At 33.7% G+C, this 24,150-nt stretch overlaps 1 protein-coding gene across 7 annotated transcripts in view; it reads right to left on the bottom strand.

Moving 5' to 3' along the window:
- Window positions 1-24,150, bottom strand: part of CENPE (centromere protein E) — a gene marked incomplete at its 5' end in the record, with an annotated part of 73,929 nt that overhangs the window by 24,791 nt on the left and 24,988 nt on the right. For 3 of the 7 annotated variants that reach the window (XM_082389055.1, XM_082389056.1, XM_082389054.1), the window contains 24 exons: window positions 1,667-1,957; window positions 2,154-2,312; window positions 3,249-3,539; window positions 4,220-4,378; window positions 5,059-5,340; window positions 5,511-5,669; window positions 6,241-6,528; window positions 6,710-6,862; window positions 6,965-7,258; window positions 7,483-7,641; window positions 7,791-8,081; window positions 9,316-9,606; window positions 10,508-10,666; window positions 10,792-11,082; window positions 12,917-13,075; window positions 14,795-14,998; window positions 18,064-18,222; window positions 18,377-18,649; window positions 18,763-19,077; window positions 19,572-19,726; window positions 20,120-20,285; window positions 20,367-20,489; window positions 22,138-22,257; window positions 22,482-22,556. In XM_082389055.1, the coding sequence (XP_082245181.1) occupies window positions 1,667-1,957; window positions 2,154-2,312; window positions 3,249-3,539; window positions 4,220-4,378; window positions 5,059-5,340; window positions 5,511-5,669; window positions 6,241-6,528; window positions 6,710-6,862; window positions 6,965-7,258; window positions 7,483-7,641; window positions 7,791-8,081; window positions 9,316-9,606; window positions 10,508-10,666; window positions 10,792-11,082; window positions 12,917-13,075; window positions 14,795-14,998; window positions 18,064-18,222; window positions 18,377-18,649; window positions 18,763-19,077; window positions 19,572-19,726; window positions 20,120-20,285; window positions 20,367-20,489; window positions 22,138-22,257; window positions 22,482-22,556 (5,016 nt within the window). The remainder of the gene's footprint in view (window positions 1-1,666; window positions 1,958-2,153; window positions 2,313-3,248; window positions 3,540-4,219; window positions 4,379-5,058; window positions 5,341-5,510; window positions 5,670-6,240; window positions 6,529-6,709; window positions 6,863-6,964; window positions 7,259-7,482; window positions 7,642-7,790; window positions 8,082-9,315; window positions 9,607-10,507; window positions 10,667-10,791; window positions 11,083-12,916; window positions 13,076-14,794; window positions 14,999-18,063; window positions 18,223-18,376; window positions 18,650-18,762; window positions 19,078-19,571; window positions 19,727-20,119; window positions 20,286-20,366; window positions 20,490-22,137; window positions 22,258-22,481; window positions 22,557-24,150) is intronic. The other 4 variants (XM_082389059.1, XM_082389060.1, XM_082389058.1 and 1 more) reach the window with 2 other exon arrangements.

Raw genomic sequence — 24,150 nt, forward strand, 5'->3', positions numbered from 1 at the left:
CCTACTCTTCCAAATCTCTGTCTTAGAATCACTGCTGCCAACTCATATATGCTAGCAAAACCAAGTATACTGCCTGTGGTGTTCCAAACCCTGTTCATATATTCTTTCCAGCACCTTGGAACAGAAAATTCATATCCTGTTTATATTTTGTATTTCTGATTAAAAGTGCAAAATAAAACATTGTTCAATAAATACTTGTTGAATGAATTAAGTCTATAAATTTAGTTAGAGCCCACATAAAGATGATTTCCAACTGTCTGAAATTTCTACTGAGATTACAAATGGTATTGCTTTCCATTTTATTATTTCTTTACTATGAGATAATGATGAACATGAGAATGAAATATGAAAATAAGATTTTTATAGATTTCATACAATTTCTTATTTGTCTGAATTTTATAGAGGGATTCAGTTCAGTTCTTTGAGATATGTGATTCTGAATATCTATAAATAGACATATTAGTAGAACTTCCTTTTTTATACTCATCTTGCTTTTCTTCCTTCTAACTTCACTAACAAGAGCCTATGTTTAAAACTCTATCGTGTAGAGGTAGAGAAATGAGATATTTAATCTTTTACAAATATTTCTCCACTGAGAATAATGTTATTTCCTGGTTTAAAAACCCTTTTAAAAACTACACTGAAGAAAATAGTCTGCTTTATTTAACAATTTTTTTCTTAAAACTAAAGAATTGGGAGGGGAGTTTTGGGGAGAATGGATACATGCGCATGTATGGCTGAGTCCCTTTGCTGTGCACCTGAAAGTATCATAACATTGTTAATCGGCTATACTCCAATAGAAAATAAAGAGTTAAAAAAAAAAAAGGTATTTTCTAAAAAACAAAAACATTAATTCGAAAAGATACATGCACCCTAATGTTTATAGCAGCATTATTTACAATTGCCCAGATATGGAAGCAACCCAAGTGTCCATCAACAGATGAACGGATAAAGAAGATGTGGTATATACATATATACACATACACATACACAATGGAATACTACTCAGCCATAGAAAAGAACGAAAATTTCCCATTTGCAACAACATGGATGGACTTCTAGGGGAATATGCTAAGTGAAGTAAGTCAGACAGAGAAAGACAAATGCTGTATGATATCACTTACATGTGGAATCTAAAAAATATAACAAACTAATGAATATAACAAACAAGAAGCAGACTCACAGATGTAGAGAACAAGCCAGTGGTTACCAGTGGGGAGAGGGAAGGGGGAAGGGACAATATAGGGGTAGGGGATTAAGAGGTACAAACTATTATGTATGAAATAAGCTACCCAGATATACTGCACAACATGGGGAATAAACAATATTTTATAATAACTATAAATGGAGTATAACCTTTAAAAATCGTGGATCACTATATTGCACACCTGTAACATATAATACTGTACATCAACTATACTTCAATTAAAAAAAATGTTATTACCAAAAAGAAAAAAAAAAAGTAGTAATATCTGAATAACATCATTTTGGCTTCTTTTAAAACTGTATTTTCTATTTGTGTGAAAAATTATAATTAATAGTTTCCCTCATTATCCTTCACTGTTTATAGACGTTTCCAGGAAATATAAAAAAAACACTGTTACCCTTTCCAAGAAAGTTTGATTCTTATAAATAGTTACTAGATAGGGGAAGATTCTGAACTCACTCTAGCTATCATTTCTCTCAATGTTTCTCTGAATTGGTCTCTTTCCATTGTGAGAGACTCTTTTATTCTCTTTAGCTCATCTCTTTCCTTAGCTACAATTCTTATTTCTTCAAGGCTTTCATACAGTTTCTTGGTCAAGTGTAAGTTATTCATTGCCACATTTTGCACAGATAAATTTTGGGTCTCAAATTGCTTCTTCAATTGTTCCATTTCATTCACTTTTTTATGAGTTTTATTGACGTCTTCTGCCATTCTAAGAAGTTGAAGCTCTTTTCTCTGAAGTTCTGGTATCTTGACATAATTATAAAACAAGTTAGAATGCAAACAGAATTCCTTAAAGAAAGGAAAATAGTGTCTATGTATATGTACATATAGTATAGTACATGTACATATATATCTATATTGACATATCTGTATCTATGTCCTTTCTCATTCCATAAGTAATTTCCGGCACAGTTATTCCCCCAAAGAACAGAACAACACATACCTTTCTCGGTAATTCGTCTTTTGATTTATTTAAATCCTTCTGAATATTTGAAATCTGAGATGTTTTTTCTGAAACTCTCTCTCTGAATTTATCAATAGTTTCTTGGTGTTCTTTCAAATGCATATGGGCAATTTTTAGTTGCTCTTGTGTTTCCAGATCCTTTGTTATTAGAAGAAATTGAGAAATATGATATAAAGGCACATTACCTTTTCTTAACAATGAACTAGTTAAACAAAATCTTAAAAAACTCATGTTCATAGTTAAAAAAACCTCCATGGGGCTTCCCTGGTGGCGCAGTGGTTGAGAATCTGCCTGCCAATGCCGGGGACACGGGTTTGAGCCCTGGTCTGGGAAGATCCCACATGCCGCGGAGCAACTGGGCCCGTGAGCCACAACTACTGAGCCTGAGCGTCTAGAGCCTCTGCTCCGCAACAAGAGAGGCCACGATAGTGAGAGGCCCGCGCACCATGATGAAGAGTGGCCCCCACTCGCCGCAACTGGAGAAAGCCCTCGCACAGAAACGAAGACCCAACACAGCCAAAAATAAACATAATAAATAAATAATAAATAAAAATTAAAAAAAAAAAAAAAAAAAAAACCTCCATGCCACCCCCAAATTAGAACAGTACAGAAGGACATAAAGTCCAAGTCCCTGTCCCTAGCCTCACCCATCGCAGTCCTGTCACATGCTGAACTCTGCCACTTATTTTTCAAATTTCACACCACTTGGATATCTTTCTAAATCAGTATCACATAAAGAGTGTCCCATTCTTATGCTTAGTTTTCCACTATACAGACAAACACCACTTAGCCAGTGCCTTACTGGTAGATACTTGGATTGTTTCTGATTTTGTTCATCACAATGTTGTAGTGAATGCTGCTGTATTTCTGTCCAGATATGTGAATATATTGGTAGGATGAATTTCTACAAAACTGCTGTAGCAAATGTATATGTTGATAATTTTTAAAATGCTATTGTCAAACTGCTTCCCTAAAAGGTTACAACATTCAAATTTTCACCAACAGTATCACTTATTTTCAAACTTCTTGCAGTAAAAACATGTTTACAAGACAGGAAGAAAGAGCACAACTCACTCTAGCTATGGCTTCTTGCAGGTCTGCCTTGAGTAGGTCTCTCTCCAGTTTCAGAGTCTCTTCTACTCTCCTTAGGTTATCTCTTTCTTTCATTACAGATTTCATTTCTTCAAGGTTTTCATGAAGTTTCTGAGCCAAATTTAAGTTCTCCATTTCTATTTTATCCAGAGTTAAACTTTGGGCCTTGAATTCTTTCTTCAGTCGCTCTATGTCACACATTTTTTTCTGTGTCTCACTAACCTCTTCTTTTAACTTAAAAAGTTGATGTTCATTTGCTTTAAGTTCTTGGACCTTAAGATAATCGTAACGTTAGGGTTAGATGGTTTCTTAGGGAGGGATAAAGAATAGTTTCTAAGCTGATTAAGACAGTTTTCCCATGTCACTCATTAATATTCTGTGTAATTCCATACAGGATTTACTTTTTTTGTGGTATAATTTATATAACTACATACTAATCTTATGTGTATATGGCTCAACTATTCTTGACATATGTATACAGCTATGTAACTACAACTCAGATTAAAATACAACTCAGAATTAATACAGAACATTTACTTACCTCACCATAAGGTTCCTATGTGTCCCTTCCTAGAACAAACCACTATTCTGACCTTTTTCATCCCAGATCAGTTTGCCTGCTTTTAAACTTATAAATCACAATGTATTTATCCATTCTCCTGTTGATAGGTATTTGGGTTGTTTTCAGTTTTTTGCAATTATGACTGAAGTTGCTGTGAACACTCTTGTATGTCTTTACGTGGAAGTGTGCACTTTCTTCTCTTAGGTACATAGCCAAGGAGTGGAAATGCTGGGCCACAGGCAGGTATATGGTTCGGTGCTAGTAAAAGCTACCCAGCTGTTTTCTAATGTGGCTAAAGCATTTTACATCCCTCAGGGATTTTAGGCATTACTTTTTATTCTAGGAATAAATCAGGTATCCAAACATATAAGCGCCATGACCCCCTCAATACCTTTTCTTGTAATTTAGCATTTGAATTTTCTAAACCCATTTGCATATTTGATATTTCTTCTGTCTTCTCACAAACGATCCTTCTGAGTTTATCAACAATTTCCTGGTGCTCTTTCAGATGCATGTGAGCAATTCTTAGTTCCTCTTGTTTTCCAAGGTCCTTTATTGTTAGAAAAAATTAAAAAACAATGACATAGCTTAATGTTAACTAATATTTTCTTTTTAATGAAAGTGATACATTTTCTTAGTAAAAATAATACATTTCTTATTTCTTACTCCACATCTTTGATGTTGTTAGAAAGTTATCGGCTTTCCCTTCCCCTGTCCTCACCTCCCCACAATGTACTCATATTTTTCAGAGGTAAACATGCTATACACATACTATTCTACAACTTGCTTTTCCCCCTAAGAGTTATTTTGAGCTTCCAAATTAGAACATTCAAATCTATTTCATTTTTTTAAGGGTTGCACGTATCCTGACATATTGCTTCTATCTACCCAGTTTCCTTGTGATAGACATTTAGGTTATTTCCTATTTTTTATCACAAATTGCTATAATGAACAACCTTATGGTATATGTGTGTGTGCGTGTTATGAATATACACACATATATATTTTTCTTGACCTTAAAAATTGAGTAAGTGTACATGTAGGGTAAAGTCCATGAAGAAAATGCTGGTTACAGAATTTAAAATTTTCAAAAATAATACCAAATTACCTGCCTAAAAGGTTGTATCCTGTTACTTCTCACCAAAAGTACCACTCATCTCAAAGAAGGGTTCATTGATGTAAGGAAAACATCACATTAACTCGCTGGGAAGAGGAAGGAGTGTAACTTACTTTAGCTTTTGTTTCTCTGAGGATTTCATTGAGCTGGTCTTGCTCCATTTTGAGGGTTCCCTCTATTCTTCTCAAGTCATCTCTTTCCTTAGTAACAGATTTTATTTCTTCAAGGTTTTCTTGAAGTTTCTGAGTCAACCTTAACTTCTCTGTTTCTATGCTTTCCAGGGTTGAATTCTGGGCCTCTAATTGCTTCTTCAACTGCTCTGTTTGATATGTATTTTCCCTGAGATCATTTTTTACCTTAAGAAGTTGACGTTCCTTCTCCTGAAGTTCTTGGATCTTGAGATAATCATACAATAAGTTAGGATATAGATAGATATAGAGAAAAAGCTAATAGTTTCTAAATTGAATAGGTAAGTCTCTATGTATATTAGGCTAACTGATATCCTGTTTCATAATACAAAAGACTTGATTCAAACTCTCAGTTACTTAGATATTAGTAGAAATACCTGTGCTTTTAAGGCAGTATTTGTGTTTTCTAAAGCCTTTTGAATATTTGATATTTCATCTGTCTTCTCTGAAACAATTCCTCTGAGTTTATCGATAGTTTCTTGGTGCTCTTTCAGATTCATCTGGGCAATTCTTAGTTCCTCTTGTTTTTCCAAGTCCTTTATTATTAGAGAAAGAAAAATAATACGTTCAGAATAATACAATTCAACCGTGTGTAGAAAGGTACAGGGTAAGAAGTAAAAATTCCCCTCTCTCCTTAGGCCTCCCAGTTCTCATCCTCTAAATGACTTTTAGATGTCAATATATTCTAGATACACTACTCTGTAACGTAACCCTTTTCTCTATCAGGGTACTTCCAAATCAGCTCTATCTCGTTCTTTACCTGTGGGTTGGTATTCCATGGTCTGAATGTGCTGTATTGATTCAACCAGTCTCTACTAATGGACAGTTAGAATTTTTCCTGTTTTGGGGTTTGCTTTATTTTGTTATTGCAACTTGTACAAATATCTTTGCACAGTTGTGCTAATGTGTGCAGGATAAACAGCAATAACTGGACTTTTTGGGTCAATGCATACACTTATTGAAAACTTTGGAAGATATTATCATATATCCGTCCCTCCAGCCTTCCCCAAGATTGGACCAATTTTACAACCTCACCAACTCTATCAACCATGGCTCTTTTAGGACACGATGTCATATTTACTAGTTGGGGGAAAGATGGTAACTCACTCTAATTGTGGTTTCTCTTAGGTTTTCCTTGAGCTGGTCTATCTCTACTTTGAGAGTCTCCTCCACACTCCTAAGGTCGTCTCTTTCTTTTGTAACAGATCTTATTTCTTCAAGATTTTCATGGAGTCTCTGAGTTAACCTTATGTTCTCCAATTCTGTATTTTCCAGGGTTGACTTTTGGGCCTCAAGTTGCTTCTTCAAGTTTCCCATTTCACATATTTTTTCCTGAGTCTCACTGACATCTTTCGTCTTAAGAAGTTGATGTTCTTCTTCTTGAAGTTCTTGAATCTGAGAAAATCATAAAACAAGTTATGACATAGACAGAAAATTTTAGGAAAAAGAACTGTCTCTAAAATTAAGGTAATCATCTTTACATTTTAGTTTAACGTATGCATTATTTTCTTCCGTAAGGGATATGATGAACACAATAATCAGATGTCATTTTCCAACTTAACAAAACAAGACCTACCTTTGCCTGTAATTCAGCATCTGAAATTTCTAAGTCTCTCTGAATATTTGCTCCTTGATCTGTCTTCTCTGAACTATTCCTTGTATTAATGGTTTCTGGGTACTCCTTCAGAAGAATGTAAGTAGCTTTTAGTTCCTCTTTGATTTTCTGTCCCTTTATGATTGGAGGAAAATTAATCAAACTTAGTAGTGAACATCATCATTATCACTTTAACACTATTTTTATATCCAGAAACATTATAAGAGGGAAACTTACTTCAGCTACAATTTCTTTAATGTTTTCTTTGAGTTGGTCTCTTTCCTTTTGAAGGACTTCCTGCACCCTTTCCAGATCATCTCTTTCCTTAATTATGGTTTTTATTTCTTCTTGACTTGCCTGAAGTTTTTCAGTCAACTTGAGCCTCTCGCTTTCTATTCTTTGTAGTGATGAATCTTTGGCTTTGAGATGTTCCTTTAACTGTTCCAGTTCATTCCAACTCACTTTTTCCTGAGTTTCACTGATTTCTTTTATGGTAATAAATTGTTTCTGTTTCTCATGAAGCTCTTGGGTCTTAAAAATAATAATAAAATAAGATAATAGCCAAAAATATACTTATGTGTGCACACACATAAAAACGTGTGTTTATATATGTATATATATGTGTACGTATATTTTTTAAGGAAAAAAATCCAGTATGCTTTCTAAAACAATTTAGGAGGTAAACAGTAGTCTTTGTAATCCAGTTAGCTACCTCCCTTAAGTTTTCTCCCACTGTTACTTTACTCCCAATTTACCTTTTTCTGTAATTCATCATTTGTTGTTTCTAATTCCTGTTGAATGCTTGATATTTCAGTTTCCCTCTCTGAAAGATCCACTCTCAATTTACCAATAGTTTCCTCCTGCTCTTTTAGGTGACAATGAGCAACTTCAAGTTCCTCTTTGGTTTCTAGGTGCTTCATTATTAAAGGAAATTGCAAGAAATTTATGAAAACGTTATAACCATTACACTGTAACTAATTCCTTTCCCCAAAGGTTTAGTTTTTACCAAGATATTTGCTTATAGAATACTAAGCACACACACACGAAAAAGGATGAAACCTACTTTAGCTACCATTTCTCTTATGTTTTCTTGGAGTTGGCTCCTTTCAGATTGAAGAACTTCTTGTAGCCTCTGTAGGTCATCTCTCTCCTTAGCTATAGATTTCACTTCATCATGACTTTCTTGAAGTCTCTCAGACCACTCAAGCTTTTCCATTTCTAGTCTTAGTAGTGCTGAATCTTTGACTTTGAATTGCTCCTTCAATTGCTCCATCTCACTCATTATTTTCTTAGTCTCATTGTCTTTCTCTTTCATATCGAAGGACTGTTCCTGTTTGTCTTGAGATGCTTGACTCTTAAGAGGATCATAAAACAATACAGTCGGTATCCAGAGATACTTTATTTTAGGGGAAAAGAAACAAGGATACTTTCTAAAACAATTAAGTCAGGGATTCAACAGCTCATTTACAGAACAATATTTCCACTCACCCACTCTTCCATTATTCAGATATTTAACACATTTATTGAGTACTCATTGTGTTGTCAGTATCCTATTAGAGGTTGGAGATGAAACGGGAAATGACACTTTACATGATCTGCCTTTTTGAGACTTACACACTTTAGAAGGAAAGATACATATTATACCAAATCTTACCAAACAGAGGTGTTGGGTTCTTTCAGGCTACCAGTGGCAAACCTAACCTATTGTGAGTGCTTAGGAAGGGCTTCCTAGGGGATGGAAAGCTTCAGTGGAGATCTAAAAGATGAGAGCACTTGTGAGGCAAAGAGGACTATGGAAATACTACAGGAAGGGAGACCAGAACATCTGAAAGGCATGAGATGCAGAAGAGCAACAGACGAGAGTTGCTGGAGCACAGTGAGCAGGAGGAAGAGTGAGGTGAAACAGGGCTAGAAACCAGCAAGGTCTGCGATCTAGGGTCTCAAAGCTCATGTGAAGCAGCACGCTGGTATGTACTTCAAGAGCAATGAGAAGTTATTAAAAGGTTTTAAGAAGAAAAGATCACTTGGGCTCAGAAAGGGGAATGAATTAGAGAAGTATGATATGAATGGGGAGACCAGGTAGGACGCTATTGCACAAAGCCAGAGAGAAATAATCATGACTTGGATTAGGGTATCAGCAATGTGGAGAGAAGAGTGGGAGGATTTCACACACAGGCACACACCTTAAAATCAACAAGGTTTGGTTCTTGGATTATAGAGTGAGTGGGGAGGAAGGGATAGTAGTAGGAACGATTCCCAGATTTCTGACTGGATCAGTGAGGAAGATGGTAACGCGTTATGGGATGCTGGGGAAATAGGTTTAAACAAGGGAAGAAAACAGTGTTTTTGACTTTATCCTTTCCTGTAATTTAACACTGCTTTTTCTAAATCATTTTGAATATTTAAGAAAACAACTCATTTTCCATAGTTTCTTAGTAATTATGAGCAATTTTTAGTTGTTCTGTTTCCAATCACTTCATAATTAAGAGACATTTAAACAAAATTGGTAGGAACATTATAAATGCCCCTTTTCCCAAAGACTTATTTATAAAACAGTTATTAAAATGGGAGGAAAGGATGAAACTTACTTTAGTCAAAGTTTCTCTAATTTCTTCTTTCAGTTGGTCACATTCAACCTGAAGTGCTTCTTTTGTCATTTTAAGATCGTCTCTTTCCTTAGTGAGAGATTTTATTTCTTCGTGACTTTCTTGAAGTTTTTCAGTCAACCTGAGACTTTCCATTTCTACACTTGCCAGTGTTTTTGAATCCTTGGTTTTGGATTGTTCTTTCAATAGCTCTGGTTCATCCACTGTTTCCTGAATATCACTGACTTCTTTCACATTAGGAAGTAGCTCCTGTTCCTCATGAAGCACTGGGATCTTGTGATATTCATAAAATACCAAGGTTACTATCTAGAGAGTGTTATCATAATTTTTTAAAGGGAAAAGATGAGGCTACTTTCCATAGCAATGAAAGTGATTTTGAACCTTCATTGCCTACCATGGAGCACAAACTCCTATTTATTCATTTCCTCTTGATTCCTACTCAAGCTATTATTCATGACTTTTCTGCTAGTAATAGTCTGTCATAATTGTTTTTTTCTCCAGCTTACATCCAAAGTACACTTTACCAACAAATTATCAATCCAGTCAGTTGCATGCTTCATTTCTATACCAGTTCCCAAATGCAACAGGAGAAAAATCAGAATTGAGCAGATTATATCTCAACAAATGAATGACCCCCATTCTCAGATGAATTCTAATGCTACTGCACAAATCTGTTATGTGTACAGATTGATTCCCCCTTTCCATGATCACTAGTGGTACCATGTAGCTTTGCACAGCATATTTCTGCATTTGTCATACTGGAATTGAGAGATTTTTGTATATGCCTATATTGGGGAAAAAGAACAATGTCTTATTCATAGCCACAGTCTCAATGCTTGGCACATAGTAGGCTTTTAACATAGGTTGGTCCAGTTACCCCAATGTTTCATTTTCTCCATAGCATTTGCTATTATCTAAAATTATCCTGTTCATTTGATTGCTTATTTATTGAGAACCTCTTTCCACTACAAAGTAAGTTCTATGATCACAGAGGTTTTGTCCACCTTGTTCCCATTTTATTTCTATAATCCAGGACTGTACCTGCTACATTAGACACTCAACAAATACTACCCAATAAATGAATGAACCATAACTCAGTCACTACCTACTGCTTATTTTTCTTTCAGAGAAAGAAAGGAAGAGGGGACAAGGAGTGAAGGAAGAAAAGACAAACCTCTTCTTGCAATTCAGTATTGGATTTTTCTAAGTTCTTCTGAATATTTATTATTTGAGCTGTCTTCTCACAAATGTTTCTTCTTAGTTCTTCAACAGTTTCTTGGTGCTCTTTTAGAAGCATGTGGGCCACTTTTAGTTCTTCTTTTGTTTCTAGACCCTTTATTAGCAAGTTAAATTTAAAGAATAATTGTAACAACATCATCCCAACATTGCCTCCCCCTTTCCAACTGACTCAGTTTTTAAAGAAACATTTAATAGATGAAAGAGAAGGGTATGACTTACTGTAGCTTCAATTTCTCTTATGTGTCCTTTAAGCTTATTTCTCTCTATTTCAAATGACTCCTGTAATTCCTTTAGATCATTTCTTTCTTTGGTTATGAATTTCATTTCCTCATAATTTTCATGAAGTTTCTGAACCAACTCTAGCCTCTCAATTTTTATACGTTCCAATGTTAATTCTTGGTTCTTTAGTTCATTCTTTAAATTTTCCATTTCATTTGTCTTTTTCTGAATCTCGGTCATCTCTTCTTGTACTCTAAGAAGTTGTTGCTGTTTTTCTTGGAGTTGTTGGCTCTTAAGAAATATAGTTTTTATAATTACCATTTTGTCTATATCCTCTTAAAATTCTTATGTAAAATGTACTTTGCCAAACTGAAATAATCATTATCATAGCCCTGCCTACTACTCCAGTATAAACAGACAAGTAACACTAAAAGTAACGTAACCTTTTAGATAGTGCCTACAGTGGGTCAAATAGTGTCCCACCCCAAATTCAAGTCTGCCCATACTCTGAGAATGTGATCTTCTTTGAAAATAGGGTTTTTGCAGATGTAATTACTTAAGGACTGAGAAGAAATATTCCTGGGTTAAGGTGGGCCCTAAATCCAATGAGAGGGTCCTTATAAGAGACAGAAAAGGACACACAGAGACACAGAGAAGGTCATATGTAGACGGAGGCAGAGATTGGAGAGATGCAGCTACAAGCCAAGGGTACCAAGGACAGCTGGGAGTCAAGGACAGGAAGAGGCAAGAAAGGATTCTTCCTTAGAGCCTTCAGAGGGAGCTTGGTCGCCAGCATCTTGATTTTGAACTTCTAAGAGCCAGAATTGTGAAAAAATAAATTTCTGTTGTTTAAAGCCATCAAGTTTGTGGTAATTTGATACAGAAGCCCTAGGAAACTAATATAGTGTCACTAGGTTAATCAAAGAAGTGAAAATGAGAAAAATTAAAAAAGAGACTAAATATGCAGATATAACTGCCAAATAACTATAATTCCACTTCTCTTAAAAACTTGGATAATTTATTTTCATTCCCAATAAGGTCCATATGGGGTGGCCCAAACAAACAATGAGGCATTAACTTTTACATAAACTTACTGATTTCACTTATTTAGGAGGAATATGAAATAGATGTAAGGTTTTAATATATTCAGTTAAGTTACAGTAAAAAGGATGAGAATTAAGAGAACCCATATTAGGAAAAAAAAATACAGAAGCACAATGGAAATCACAATATATTATCTATAATGCATGTGGCACTACTCCTAGAATATACAGAAAGATCTCGGTGGGTGCCTTTTAGAATTACTTGGGGAGTACAATTGTTACAAGGGTCTTAGCTCTTCTATAAATTTTACAGTAGCACTTTATTGTAAATATCTAAGAGATGGTAATACAGTCATCCCTTGGTATCCATGGATCCCTGTGGATACCAGAATCGGTGGATGTTCAAGTCCCTTATATAAAATGACATAGTATTTGCACATAACCTAAGCACACCCTCCAGTATACTTTAACTCATCTCTAGATTACTTATAATACTGAATACAATATAAATGCTACATAAATAGTTGTAAATACTATGTAAATAGTTGCTTGTGTATGGCAAAATTCAAGTTTCACTTTTTGGAATTTTCTGGAACTTTCTTCCCCTGAATATTTTTGATCAGTGGTTGGTTGAATCCATGGAGGCAGAATGTGCAGATATGGAGGGCCGGCTGTACTGATAAATCTTACATTTTAGAGAATAACTAATACACCTCTATAAGGGCAGAATCTTTGTTTTGTTGACTAATGTATCTCAAGAGCCCAGAACAGTGCCTGGCCCATGGTGGTACTGTATGAATGTACAGTACTTGATGAATGAATATATCAAATGATTCGTTTAGATGAATGAAGGCCCCCTCTCTCATTTAAAGACTAAAAAAATATAATCCTCACAAAGGATGTTAGTTAACATCTCAGTAGGAGTTGAAATTATCCAAAATATCAGCATTAAGATCTGTTCATTGGCGAGGTATGTATTATTTCTGGAATTTAGGTCTGCTGGAATCAAATTTATTACCAAAAAAAAAGAAGAAAAAGTTTAGTCACAAAAAATGACCAGGAAGATAACTTAAAAAAGTCACCTTTTCCTTCAGCTTTTCTTCAACTTCTGCCAGTTTTTCACAGGTCCTAGAAAGCTCTTCTTCTTTCTTTATGGTATGGCTCTTTTCTTGTGCAACTATCTCTTGTTGTTTTTTAAGTTCATTTCCAAGAATTCTTAATTCTTCCTGGTTTTCAATGGTCTAGAATTAAAAAAAACACTGAGATTAATATATTAGCTTACATTTATGAAATCAGGTAAAAATCAGCATTTACCTTAGCCTGAAAATGAAGAAATCATGGCAAACTACATTGGAAAAGACTAATTAAAAAAAGAGAGTCTTAATCATATAAAGGTCAAGAATCTGCTTTTTTAATACTGTTTCTTTATTGCTCATCTTACATTCTTATCATGAGAATTAGAACTGGATTTTGTATTCTATCATGAGAGGTTTGCTCATTTTCTACCCCTAAGCCAAAAGAGACTTTCTAAGCTTTTGTTGACAACAGATGATATATGAGACATATATATATATATAGTTATGGGCTTGTCATATGCTGGAATGACTTTGGTTTTATACATTGCTTAATAGCAAGCTCAAAAAGGCAGCATCCTTTGGTAGCATAAAGTGGGTTAATCCTAGTTATTAAGCTTAAACAGTGACTTTCTCAAGTATCAAGATCACAAAAACATCACAAGCCAGAGACTGAGAAACGAATATGACTTTTGTCTGTATTCTTATTTACATTCATCAATTTTAACCAAACAGACAATGCCAAGAAACATGGAAAACTACACAAAAGGTCAGGTTCTACTATGATCCATAGCAAACTTCTCAAAATATTAATTTCAATCTAGACACATTATATTGTCCCTAAATTTAGAAACAAAAAATAAAGTAGGTTTGAAAATATTGGCAAACATTAACAACAAATAATTAAAAGTGAAATAAAAAAATTACAACAGTGTAAATAGAACAGAAACATTTAGGAACAACTTTAACAAAATATGGAAAAGACCTGTACACTGAAATCTATAACACATCACTGAGACAACAGATAATTTATAGAAAGATACACAATGGCCAATAAGCCATTTCATGCTAATAAGCATGAAAAGATGCTCAATATCTTTAGTCATTAGGGAAAGGCAAGTGAAAACAATGAGGTACACACCCAAAAGAATGGCCAAAATTAAAAACACCGATACTATGAAGTGTTGGTGAGGATGTGGCGCCCTCAGTATTCTCTTAATTTGCTGATGGGAATGTAAAATGGTACCAACTACTTTGGAAATCAGTCTAGGAAATTTTCATCAAGTTAAATATACATCTGCCTATGAGCCAGCTATTCCATTTAGATAGCTACCCTAGAGAAATAAAAAAAAAATATGTTCATAAAAAGATCTGTATATGAATGTTTACAGCATCTTTATTCAAAATAGCCAAATAGTGGAGATAATTTAAATTTCTACCAACAGGATAAAGTCTAAACAAATTGTGGCCTGTTCATACGATGGAACACTACCCAGCGATAAGCAGGAGAGTAGAAAGAAGACACAAAAGAGTGTATGCTGTGTGATTCTATTTGTATGACGTTCTAGAAGGGAAAGGCAAGTGAAAACAATGTGATTAAGTGATTAAGGTAAAAAAAAAAAAAAAGGACAGTGACTATATGGGGCAGAGGGTAAGATTAGGATCAAATAGATCAGAACTCAAGGGGACTTTTTGGGGTGATGGAAATATTCCACATCTTGACTGAGGTGGAGGGTACACAAGTAGAGACATTTGTCAAAAGTCATCAGACTGTACTCTTATATCAGATACATTTATTGCATGTAAATTATACCTCAATAAAGTTGGAAAAATCTAAAATGTACAAAGACAAAACTGTATTGCTAAGTATACAGTGCCAAATCCTACCATTTCAATGCTTTCCCTTAGGTCAGTCTTCAGTTGTTCCTTTTCTGCTGTAATACTCTCTAACATTTGTTGCAGTTCATTTCTCTCCTGTATTAAAGAAAATATCTTTCTCTGTTGCTCAATTAGCTCATTATCCTCAACATCTGCAGTCAGTGCTTGGGTTTTTTTGGCTTCCAAATTTTGTTTTTTGTCTATGCCAACCATCTAAAATATAAATACATTAAAGAAGAATTTCTTAGTTAATAATAATTTTAATAATAATAAAAATAGCCAACATATATTACTTATATATGTACTAGGCACTATTTTCATATATTGACACGTTTAATCATCACTATAACCTTATGAGGTAGGTACTAGTATTATCTCCATTTGACAGATGAGGAAACAATACCAGGGAGGATAGGTCACTTGCCCAAGGTCACTTGCCCAAGGTCACCCAGGGAAGAATACCCAGGTTTTGAATCCAATGGTCTGGCTCCAGAGTGTGTGCTCTTGTGCTTGTTCACTGACACGAACTACCTGGACAGCTATAGATAATTAACAATTATCTTCATGTATGATGGGTTAACCTGATCTTATGAAAAAGTAAGCCGCCTTGAACTCTATCACTTTATTTTTTTCCTTAAAAGCTGGAAATCATTCCCTACCCCCTATTCCCAATTAATCTTTATTTTCAGAGGTAGTCATACTCACCAAAGCTGGAGTTTTATTACATGTACAGGGCAAAATAATTTTGGTAGAAATATATCTCACATTATAATAGCATAATTCATCTTTTCTTAACATACAATTTTCATTTACTGCTTAAGAAAAGCATGTTATATAAATTCAGTTATCCATAAATAAGTCTTAACCAAAGGTAACTTAAAACATGAACTCTTTGGTATAAGGAGATAAAGACTGACATTACAATTGTTGGCATGAAATTAGAGTGTCACTATATAACCTTATATTAGCCCAATAAATACATTCAGTTCCATACTGGCCACATATGTTTTAAAAAGTTTTTATAGTAATCTATAATTAACATTAGAAAAAAATTTGAAAAATAAAGAGAAAAAATGTCATCCAGTGTCACCAACACAACCGCTATTAGAGTTCTAAAATATTTCATTCCAGTTTTTTCCATTACTTTTTTTTAAAACATAGCCATCATAATTAATTTACATATATAGGATTCATTTTAGCTTTTCTTTTTCACTTAGATCATATGCATTTTCCCATACTGCTACGTAATCTTCAAATTAGTATTTTTAGTAGTTGCTCTATTCTCTAAAGTGGATATGGACAAACTATACTTTGTTTAGTTAACCTCTTAGTGTTGGCAATATTCATGAGCTTCTGACAATGGTGCGCACAGAGCTAACTTCTGGGTTGGCCAAAAAGTTCGTTTGGTCAATGAAGATGTTGTTCAATACATTTCTTGGTGAAAATGAAAAAGGTGTCTTTTATTTTTACTTAAAATCAAACGAACTTTTTGGCCAACCCAATACACGAGGTGGGGAACATATAGTCTTTGGGAGCCGTTTGTCAGATATTATAATTCAGAAGCCTGCATCTTTACTCCTAAACAAAGGAATATACACAAAGACAAAGCAGATGGAGAGGAAGTATTCTATAATGATACCCAAGGTACATTTCAAAACTGAACTCAGCCTAGGAAGTATTTCAGCTACCGTGGTTATGAGTAAAATCTAATTTCTGTTGAGACACACTAGAGAAATTGCATTTCCAAAGAGACACATCAAACAGGACTGAAAACGGGTACTCCAAGGGATTCCTGATAGACCTACTTAATGGAGTTCTGTGGTACCCAGATGAACAGAGGGGCCCCTGGAAATTCCTAGACCCACTCTTTTAGCTACATGGGTGATTCCAGCATGAACAAGGTTATCACAAGAACAAGGTGATCTCAGACTTCCAGCCCAGGTTTCAAGATCTCTAATGAACAGAATGGCCCCAGAGAATCCCAACAGACTCTTTTATCAACATGGACGCTTCTAGCCTGAACATAATACTACAGGAGCCAGTTGGTCCCAGTGAGTATAACTCTTCCTTTCCCTCACTTCTCCTCTACTGCCTCCTTCTCATGGGGCCCTATGATTGCATTTTTCATTTGTTTAAAAGCAGCTATACATTGTTGTATCTTATTCTAAAAAAACTATTCAAAAAACCTTCCCCTTGTGAAAGTAGAAGTTATGAATTTCAAATCAAGGTCGAGAACCTTTGGCCCATGGTTGATCCAAATTATAGATAAGCTGAGAACACAAGATAATAGTGGAAGTGAAAATGCTTTTCTAGGAGAGAAGGACTCAAGAATAGGGAGAGAGAGGAGAAAGCTCATTTTCCAAGGCAGGAATATTGTGTGCCAGGGTAAAGGGGGAAAAAAGAAGCTAATTAGACTATATCAAAATTTAAAGCTTCTGTGCAAAAAAGGACAAAATCAACAGAGTGAAAAGGCAACCTATGAAATGGGAGAAAATACTGGCAAATCGTATAACTGATAAAGGGTTAATGACCAGAAAAATACAAAGAACTCTTACAACTCAACAACAACAAAAAACCAATTTAAAAATGGGAAAAACTTGAACAGACATTTCTGCAAAGAAGATAAACATATAGCTTACAAGCAGTCTGTGATATTTTGTTATGGCAGCCCTAGCAGACTAACATACCTCACTTTAAAAGTCACCATTAGCATCCTAGTTTTTCTTATATATAATTGAATAACTAGTTAAGCAGTTATTCTCCTAAGGTCTCAGGACAAAATGAACCATTTTACCTAGAATGAATTATTAAGGCAAGATTTAAGCACCTAATAGTAAAATTATGGTCCAAACCCTAAAGATAAACACAAATACGATACATACATTGATTCTATAGCAAACTCTAAACAAATATAGTATACAAAATCCAACATAAAACAAATATTTTAGCCATAATTAATAATAAGCACTGAATCTTTCTTACATTCTTAGAATTCAGAGGGGCTTTTAAAGATGTGTAAATTACAATAGGCCTCAGAAAAATATCAGCTCAAAGTCCGAACTAGTATTTTTTTGTCTTTTCCTTTTCAAATTGATTGTAAGCAGTTATATTTGAAGTTATTTCAAAGACATTAGACTTAAGCGTGTAAATTATTCTGAGTTATTACCACTGTGAATAATAAATAAGATTGAGATTACTATTCTGCACTTAAGTGTTTGAGGTTAAGGAGAAAGCTCATATACAAACATATAAAAACTTTGAACAGAAACACCCCTTACCTTCTCCTGAAATTCATCCTTAGTTTCTCCTAAGTTTTCCTCTATATGCAAATTCTTGGAAGTTTCCTCAGAAATTTTCATTTTTAGTGTGTTAATCGTTTCTTGGTGTTGTTTCAAAGACTCAAGAGCATTTCGTAGTTGTTCCTGGGTGTCTATATTCTTTGTCAGAGAAATAGAAAATAATTTCCATTAGAATGTGAAACAATGAAAATAATTTTATAGCTATTGCTTGATCATAAATAATAAATGATGGCTCCTGTAATGTTTTTAAAGAGGCTCTGAGATTTCAAAGTTTAATCAGGCAGAACCTTACCATGTTTATAGTATCCTGAATGTCATTTTTGAGTTGGTCCCTCTCAATTTGCAGGCTCTCTTGGAGTTGTTTTTGATCATCCTTTTCTTGGGCTAAGGTTTTTACTTCTACTAAGGTTTGTTGAAGTTTCTCAGTAAGCAGTGTTTTCTCCTTTTCTACAGTGTGCAGCCTAGAATCTCTACTTTCTAATTGTTCCTTCAGCTCTTCCACTTCTTTTAACCTTTTTTGATTCTCAGTTGTTTTCTGCTGAAGTTCTTGGGTTTTGTGAGAGAGCTTTAAGATAAGAAAAAGTAAATGTGAAAAGCAGAGCATTCTGCGACGTACACATGGAAGCCAAACCCCATTAAGACTAAAGATCATTTCCCTAGAGGGTGTCTTGTACCAACCTCTGTCTTCAAAGCATCCAAATTTAAACCAAGTTCTTGAGCTTCTTTAGAGAGATTTCCTATTTCCTGTTTCAATTTTGTATTCTCTTCAAGGACCATCTTATACTTTTGCTCAAATTCAATATGATGATTTTTAACATTTCGGAATTCTTGATCAGTGCTTTCATAATTCAACTGGGAAGTTGCTAGGTCATTTTTAGTTTTCCCAATTTCTTCAAGTAAATCTTGAATTCTACTTTCCTTATGAGCTACTTCAGAAAACAATTTATCTTTTTCTGATGTTATTATACAGAGCTCTTCAGATTTATCATGTATCTATGGAAAAGAAAGCAAACTTAGCTATGTTAGCAATATATATCTACTTAAGCAATTTTCAGGAAAAAAGCTTTCTCTGCCTCACCTCAATTTCAAGACATTGAAATTAAGCAAAGGTTTGACTGAGGAAAGGCAATATTTTTATTGTGACATCTCTTTAACAATATATTATCCTGTTTAACTTTACCTTCAAAGTTTTGATTTCTAGTCTCTGGTTCTAGTAAGGATTGCATGGAGGACACTCAGTAGAAACACAGTCAGCATGTGCCTTTAATTCCTCATCTATCATTTTAAAGTGTTTTCTAACTTTCTGGTGTAGCAGGCATTTCATGGTTTTTCTTAGAATTTGACATATTTCTATTGCTAACAAACTGAGTCAGGCATTTACAGTCTCTTGGCTGTTACTTTAAAATAAAATATGGCAAAATATTTAAGGCACTATTGCAAAGGTTTTTACTTCAAGGTAAGAGCTGTTTGCTTAAAAAAGTGTTTACCTCCTTCCTTAGCATTTCTACTTCTGAAGGTAAAGATTTCAATTCTGAGAGCAAATTAACTTCTTTGCGCAAAGCTTCATTTTCTTCGACTTCCTTATTCAGTTCTTTCTGGAGATGGGTAATTTTCCTTTCCAATTCCATATTAGAGAGCAAATCTAGGAAATTTTTAGTTAAGTTAAATAAAACAGCTTGCAGTTGTTGGGTAAATCTAAATTACATACCTAGTTAGATTATTTAACCAGATTATATAAAATTTATTAAAGAAAGAGCCAGTGTTGGTAAACAACTCATCCAATTGTTAATCACCTTGTCCAAGATTGGGTTCAATTTATTTGAAAAATAACTTTTAAACCCTTATGGTTTGAGGTCCAAGGAAACATTTATAAATACTGATACCAAACGACATTAAAACTTCACATTAAGCTATTAAAAACACCAGAGAATAATGGATTTTTAATTATTTATTGCAATATAGTTGCAAAATCTTTTAGGTACATTTCTGTATAAAGTCAGATTTGCAAAGAGATAAGTCTGAAATGATAAAATACCTTTTGGAACTCTGCCATCTATAAGGGAGCTGAGTTTTGTTATTTCATTAAAAGAAGATTGTAATTCTTTCTCCAGATCAACTTGCATTTTCTTTTTCGCCTCCAACTGGCTTTGATATAACTCAATATCATTTTCCATTTGCTTGCATGTACTTGCAAGTTCTTTCTATTGAGAGAAACACTGCAGATTCACAGAAATGTACTGATCATTGTAACTGTTTTTACAAATATTACAAAAATAACTTACCATTTTTTCTTTCAGCTTTAGATTTTCACTTCTAAGAAAGGCTGATTCTCTCTTGGCATCAAGAGCTACAGTTTCAGCATCAAGCAGAGTCTGTTTCATTTGTTTTAAGTCTTCAGTGTTTTCCTATACACAGGACAAAAAGGATTTAGTGAAATCTAACTTTGTTAGAGTTGGAAAAGACTTAACACGTACATGTATGTTATTCCTAACAAATCAAAAATGGTTAAAATATGAGAATTGCCAAATGTATTTTTAGAATAGATTAAAAAAATTAACATTTCCAATAATAAAAATATTTTAGGGAATTCCCTGCATTCTAGTGGTTTGGACTCAGTGCTTTCACTGCTGGGGCCTGTGTTCGATCCCTGGTCGGGGAACTAAGATCCTGCAAGTGGCACAGCGTGGCCAAAAAAAAAATATTAAAAAAATTCTGGCTATATTTTTCAAAAGGATAAAAGCATTGTATAGAAGTACTATAATAATTCTGTTATTGTTTAAAAAGGTTAACACAATTGTTGCTCAGCTAGCCTGTTAAAGTTTCCTATGTATTTTTATTTTAAGTTACTCTCTGCAAAACATGACAGGTGACTCGCTAATAGTTAAAATTAAGGATGTTAAATCACAAATTAAAAAGAAAAAGATAAATAATCCAATAGAAAAATAGAGTAAAGATATGAACAGGCAACTCACAGAGGAGAAAATGCAAATGACTGATAAATACATGAAAAAAAATCCACAGTCTCATTTTTAGAAAGAAGTGGCATTTCAACATGACTTGCACTTACATGAATTCAACCATATGTCCTTGGCAAAATATTAATGCAAACATGCATGCATGAATGAATAAATAAATTGGATGAATAAAGAGAAAGAAATAAACAACAATTTAAAAAAATGGGCAATTCTATTTGCCATTCTATCAACAAATACTCCAGGATGATATGAAAGTGCCTTTCTTCCCAAGGCCTCAGAACAATGAGAACACTTTTAAAAAGAATCACTTGTCATTAATAGAGTACTAATAGAAGGTAACAAAAAGTACTCTGAAAAACTCAAATGAAAACAAAAGAAGAACAATAGAAACTAATATTCTAAACTTTCCAGCTAGTAACTGTTGCCTTTTTAAAAAAGTGTTAAAAACTAGAATCCAACTGATAGTTTCTTGAAGTAATCAGGTGGATTGAAAGCAAATAGAAAAAAAAAGTTAATTTCACCATGACATTCAATACTATTTAATGCCATGATCTTATACCAACTAAAATCACCTACAGCTATAACTCTGAAAAATATCAAACTGTTAAAATAGTTACATAATTATAACAAGAATGCATTAATATCTATTAATGAAATTAATGAAATTTATGAAATCATGCTCAATTACATGTTTTACAGTTCTAGTTACTAATCAATGTTAAGTGCTTACCTGAAGATATTGACTATACACTTCTGCATTTGTATAAAACAATTGAAAAACATTAAAATTTTTTGAATTACTGATTTTTAATGGAAGCTCATCTCTAACTTACTTACATTCAATCAAAGGATGATATCCTTAACTCTCTATGATTCTTTATCCATAAAATGGCAATGATACTACTAATCGTGCCTCTCTCATAGGGTTACTGACAGGATTAAATAAAATACTATATTTAGAACAATTAGAACAATGCCTGGCACACAGTAGGCTCAATATAAACATTTGCGATGATGATGATGACAGTATACTACCAATACCAAAATGATGACACAACAAAATAAACCTGATTTTTACCGATGAGTATGACAAGTCCATTTCCATACTTCCTGACTTCTGAGAGTCTATGTATTTCTGTAGCTTCTTAATCTGGTCTTCCTTTTCTCTAAGCAGCTCTACTTTTGAACTTAGTTCATCCTAAAACAATTAAAGGAGAATGAAACAATTTAATTGGGTTTGAATTCTAAGGAATTAAAAAGAAATTACAGTTAATAGTTTAAATTGGTAGATAGTAAAATTCAAAAAGTTGATATTTAAAGAATATAATTCCTTCTATTTTCTGAAATCATGTTCAATTACATATGATGTACGTTTTATAGTTTTTGTTCCTTATCAATAGAAATACCAACATAAATGCTCACCTCAAGATCTTGATTATACACTTCTGCATGCTTAACTAAATTCTTTAAGTTGGAAATTTCATGAATTAGTTGCATCTGTAAGAGCATGTGAACAGGCAACAGAGCAAACCAATAGTTAATAAAGCAAAAAAAAAAAAAAAAAAAAGATAGCATTCATTCACCGCTTTAGAATCACCCAACACACTAAGAAAGACTGGGAGATCAGTCTAGTTCAACTACCAGAGATCAACCGTTCAAGCTACTGCAATGAAGCACCTCGTTATTTAAAAATAAATAAATAAATAAAACCCAAACTCAACCAACCAAACGAAAAAAATCCCCAAACCCCACAAAACAAGCAAATAAGAAAAAAGCCTAAGCATGACCCCCAAAACAGTTACGTCATGTTAATAAAGCTACAATAACGTCAAAAGCAAATTAGTACCCACCACTGTATAAGATAGAGTGGTAATCAAACTTTTAAAAAAAACATACTTTAAATAGATTTTTGTTTTGGGTAAGTGAAGTGCAGAAATGTATTTATTCTGTAAGATTTTTTTCTCTTCCCATAAATTATCCACCTAGCTTTATATTGGCATACTTTTTAATGAGTTGTGACTTGGAATTTAGGTTTGGATTATGACAGTTTCATGTGGTACCTTTATAATATTATTACTGTTCACCAAAGCTAAAGACATATGTATGGCATTATCAACTATTACCTTGCTGGTTTATTCTACAGGAAATATAGGAAAGATGATGCTATTGCTTTATATTGTTCAACTGTCTAAAAGTATAAAGAATACTTAAAGATACAAGTATTTCTATTAAAGTTTCCTTTTTATCGAAATATCTGTAGCATTAAATATTTGAGTACCAGAAACTTCTGTGTTCAAACGAAGTAAACTACAGTTTAACAAAGGTAAACATAATTTCCCTGATAATTATTTAATCATAATCAGATGAGTCCTTAAAGAGTAAAAGCAAATTCTAGTCAAATGTAAGGGACTTACAAAAATAGCACCTTGTTTAAATAATATTTTCTGGATGTCTAATTCAGTCCTGACTAGTTTTAGATTTTAGACTAGTGCTGGTTTGACATTCGTATTTTAGGTCAGCATGAGTCAACAGAAATATAATGTGAGCCAAATTTATAATTAAAATTTTTCTAGTAGCCACCTTTAAAAAAAGTAAAAAGAAGCAGGCAGAATTAATTTTAATATAATTTATCTAACCTAATATATGCAAAATATTATTTCTTCATGTAATCAGTATTAAAAAATTAATGTAATATTGCATATTCTTTTTTTCATACTTAAGTCACTTGAGACTGGCCCCATTTCAAGTGCTCAATTGCCATATGTGATGAGTGGTTACCATTGTTCAGCAAAGTTTTAGACATCTGTATTGATTATAATTTCAATTGGCTCTATCTTTTACCTTTTCTTCTGTTTCTAACTTTTGTGCAAGGAAACCACATTTGTCAGAAATGAAGAACTAAATAATCAACCTTAATCTTTGAAAACATCTAGAAAGGAAAGTTCCCCCACTTCTCATTTGAAATCACTCTTCATTTTAAGTACTGGTTCACATAAACAGAAAAAGATTAAGTCACTTTTGAAAAGAGCTGAGTACACTCTCCCAATGATGTATTGTTTAAGATGCAGGGCATAGAGAAAGTACACGATAT

This window comes from Balaenoptera borealis (genome assembly GCF_965194805.1).
Source record: "Balaenoptera borealis genome assembly, chromosome: 4".
In the NCBI taxonomy this organism is placed as follows: domain Eukaryota; kingdom Metazoa; phylum Chordata; class Mammalia; order Artiodactyla; family Balaenopteridae; genus Balaenoptera; species Balaenoptera borealis.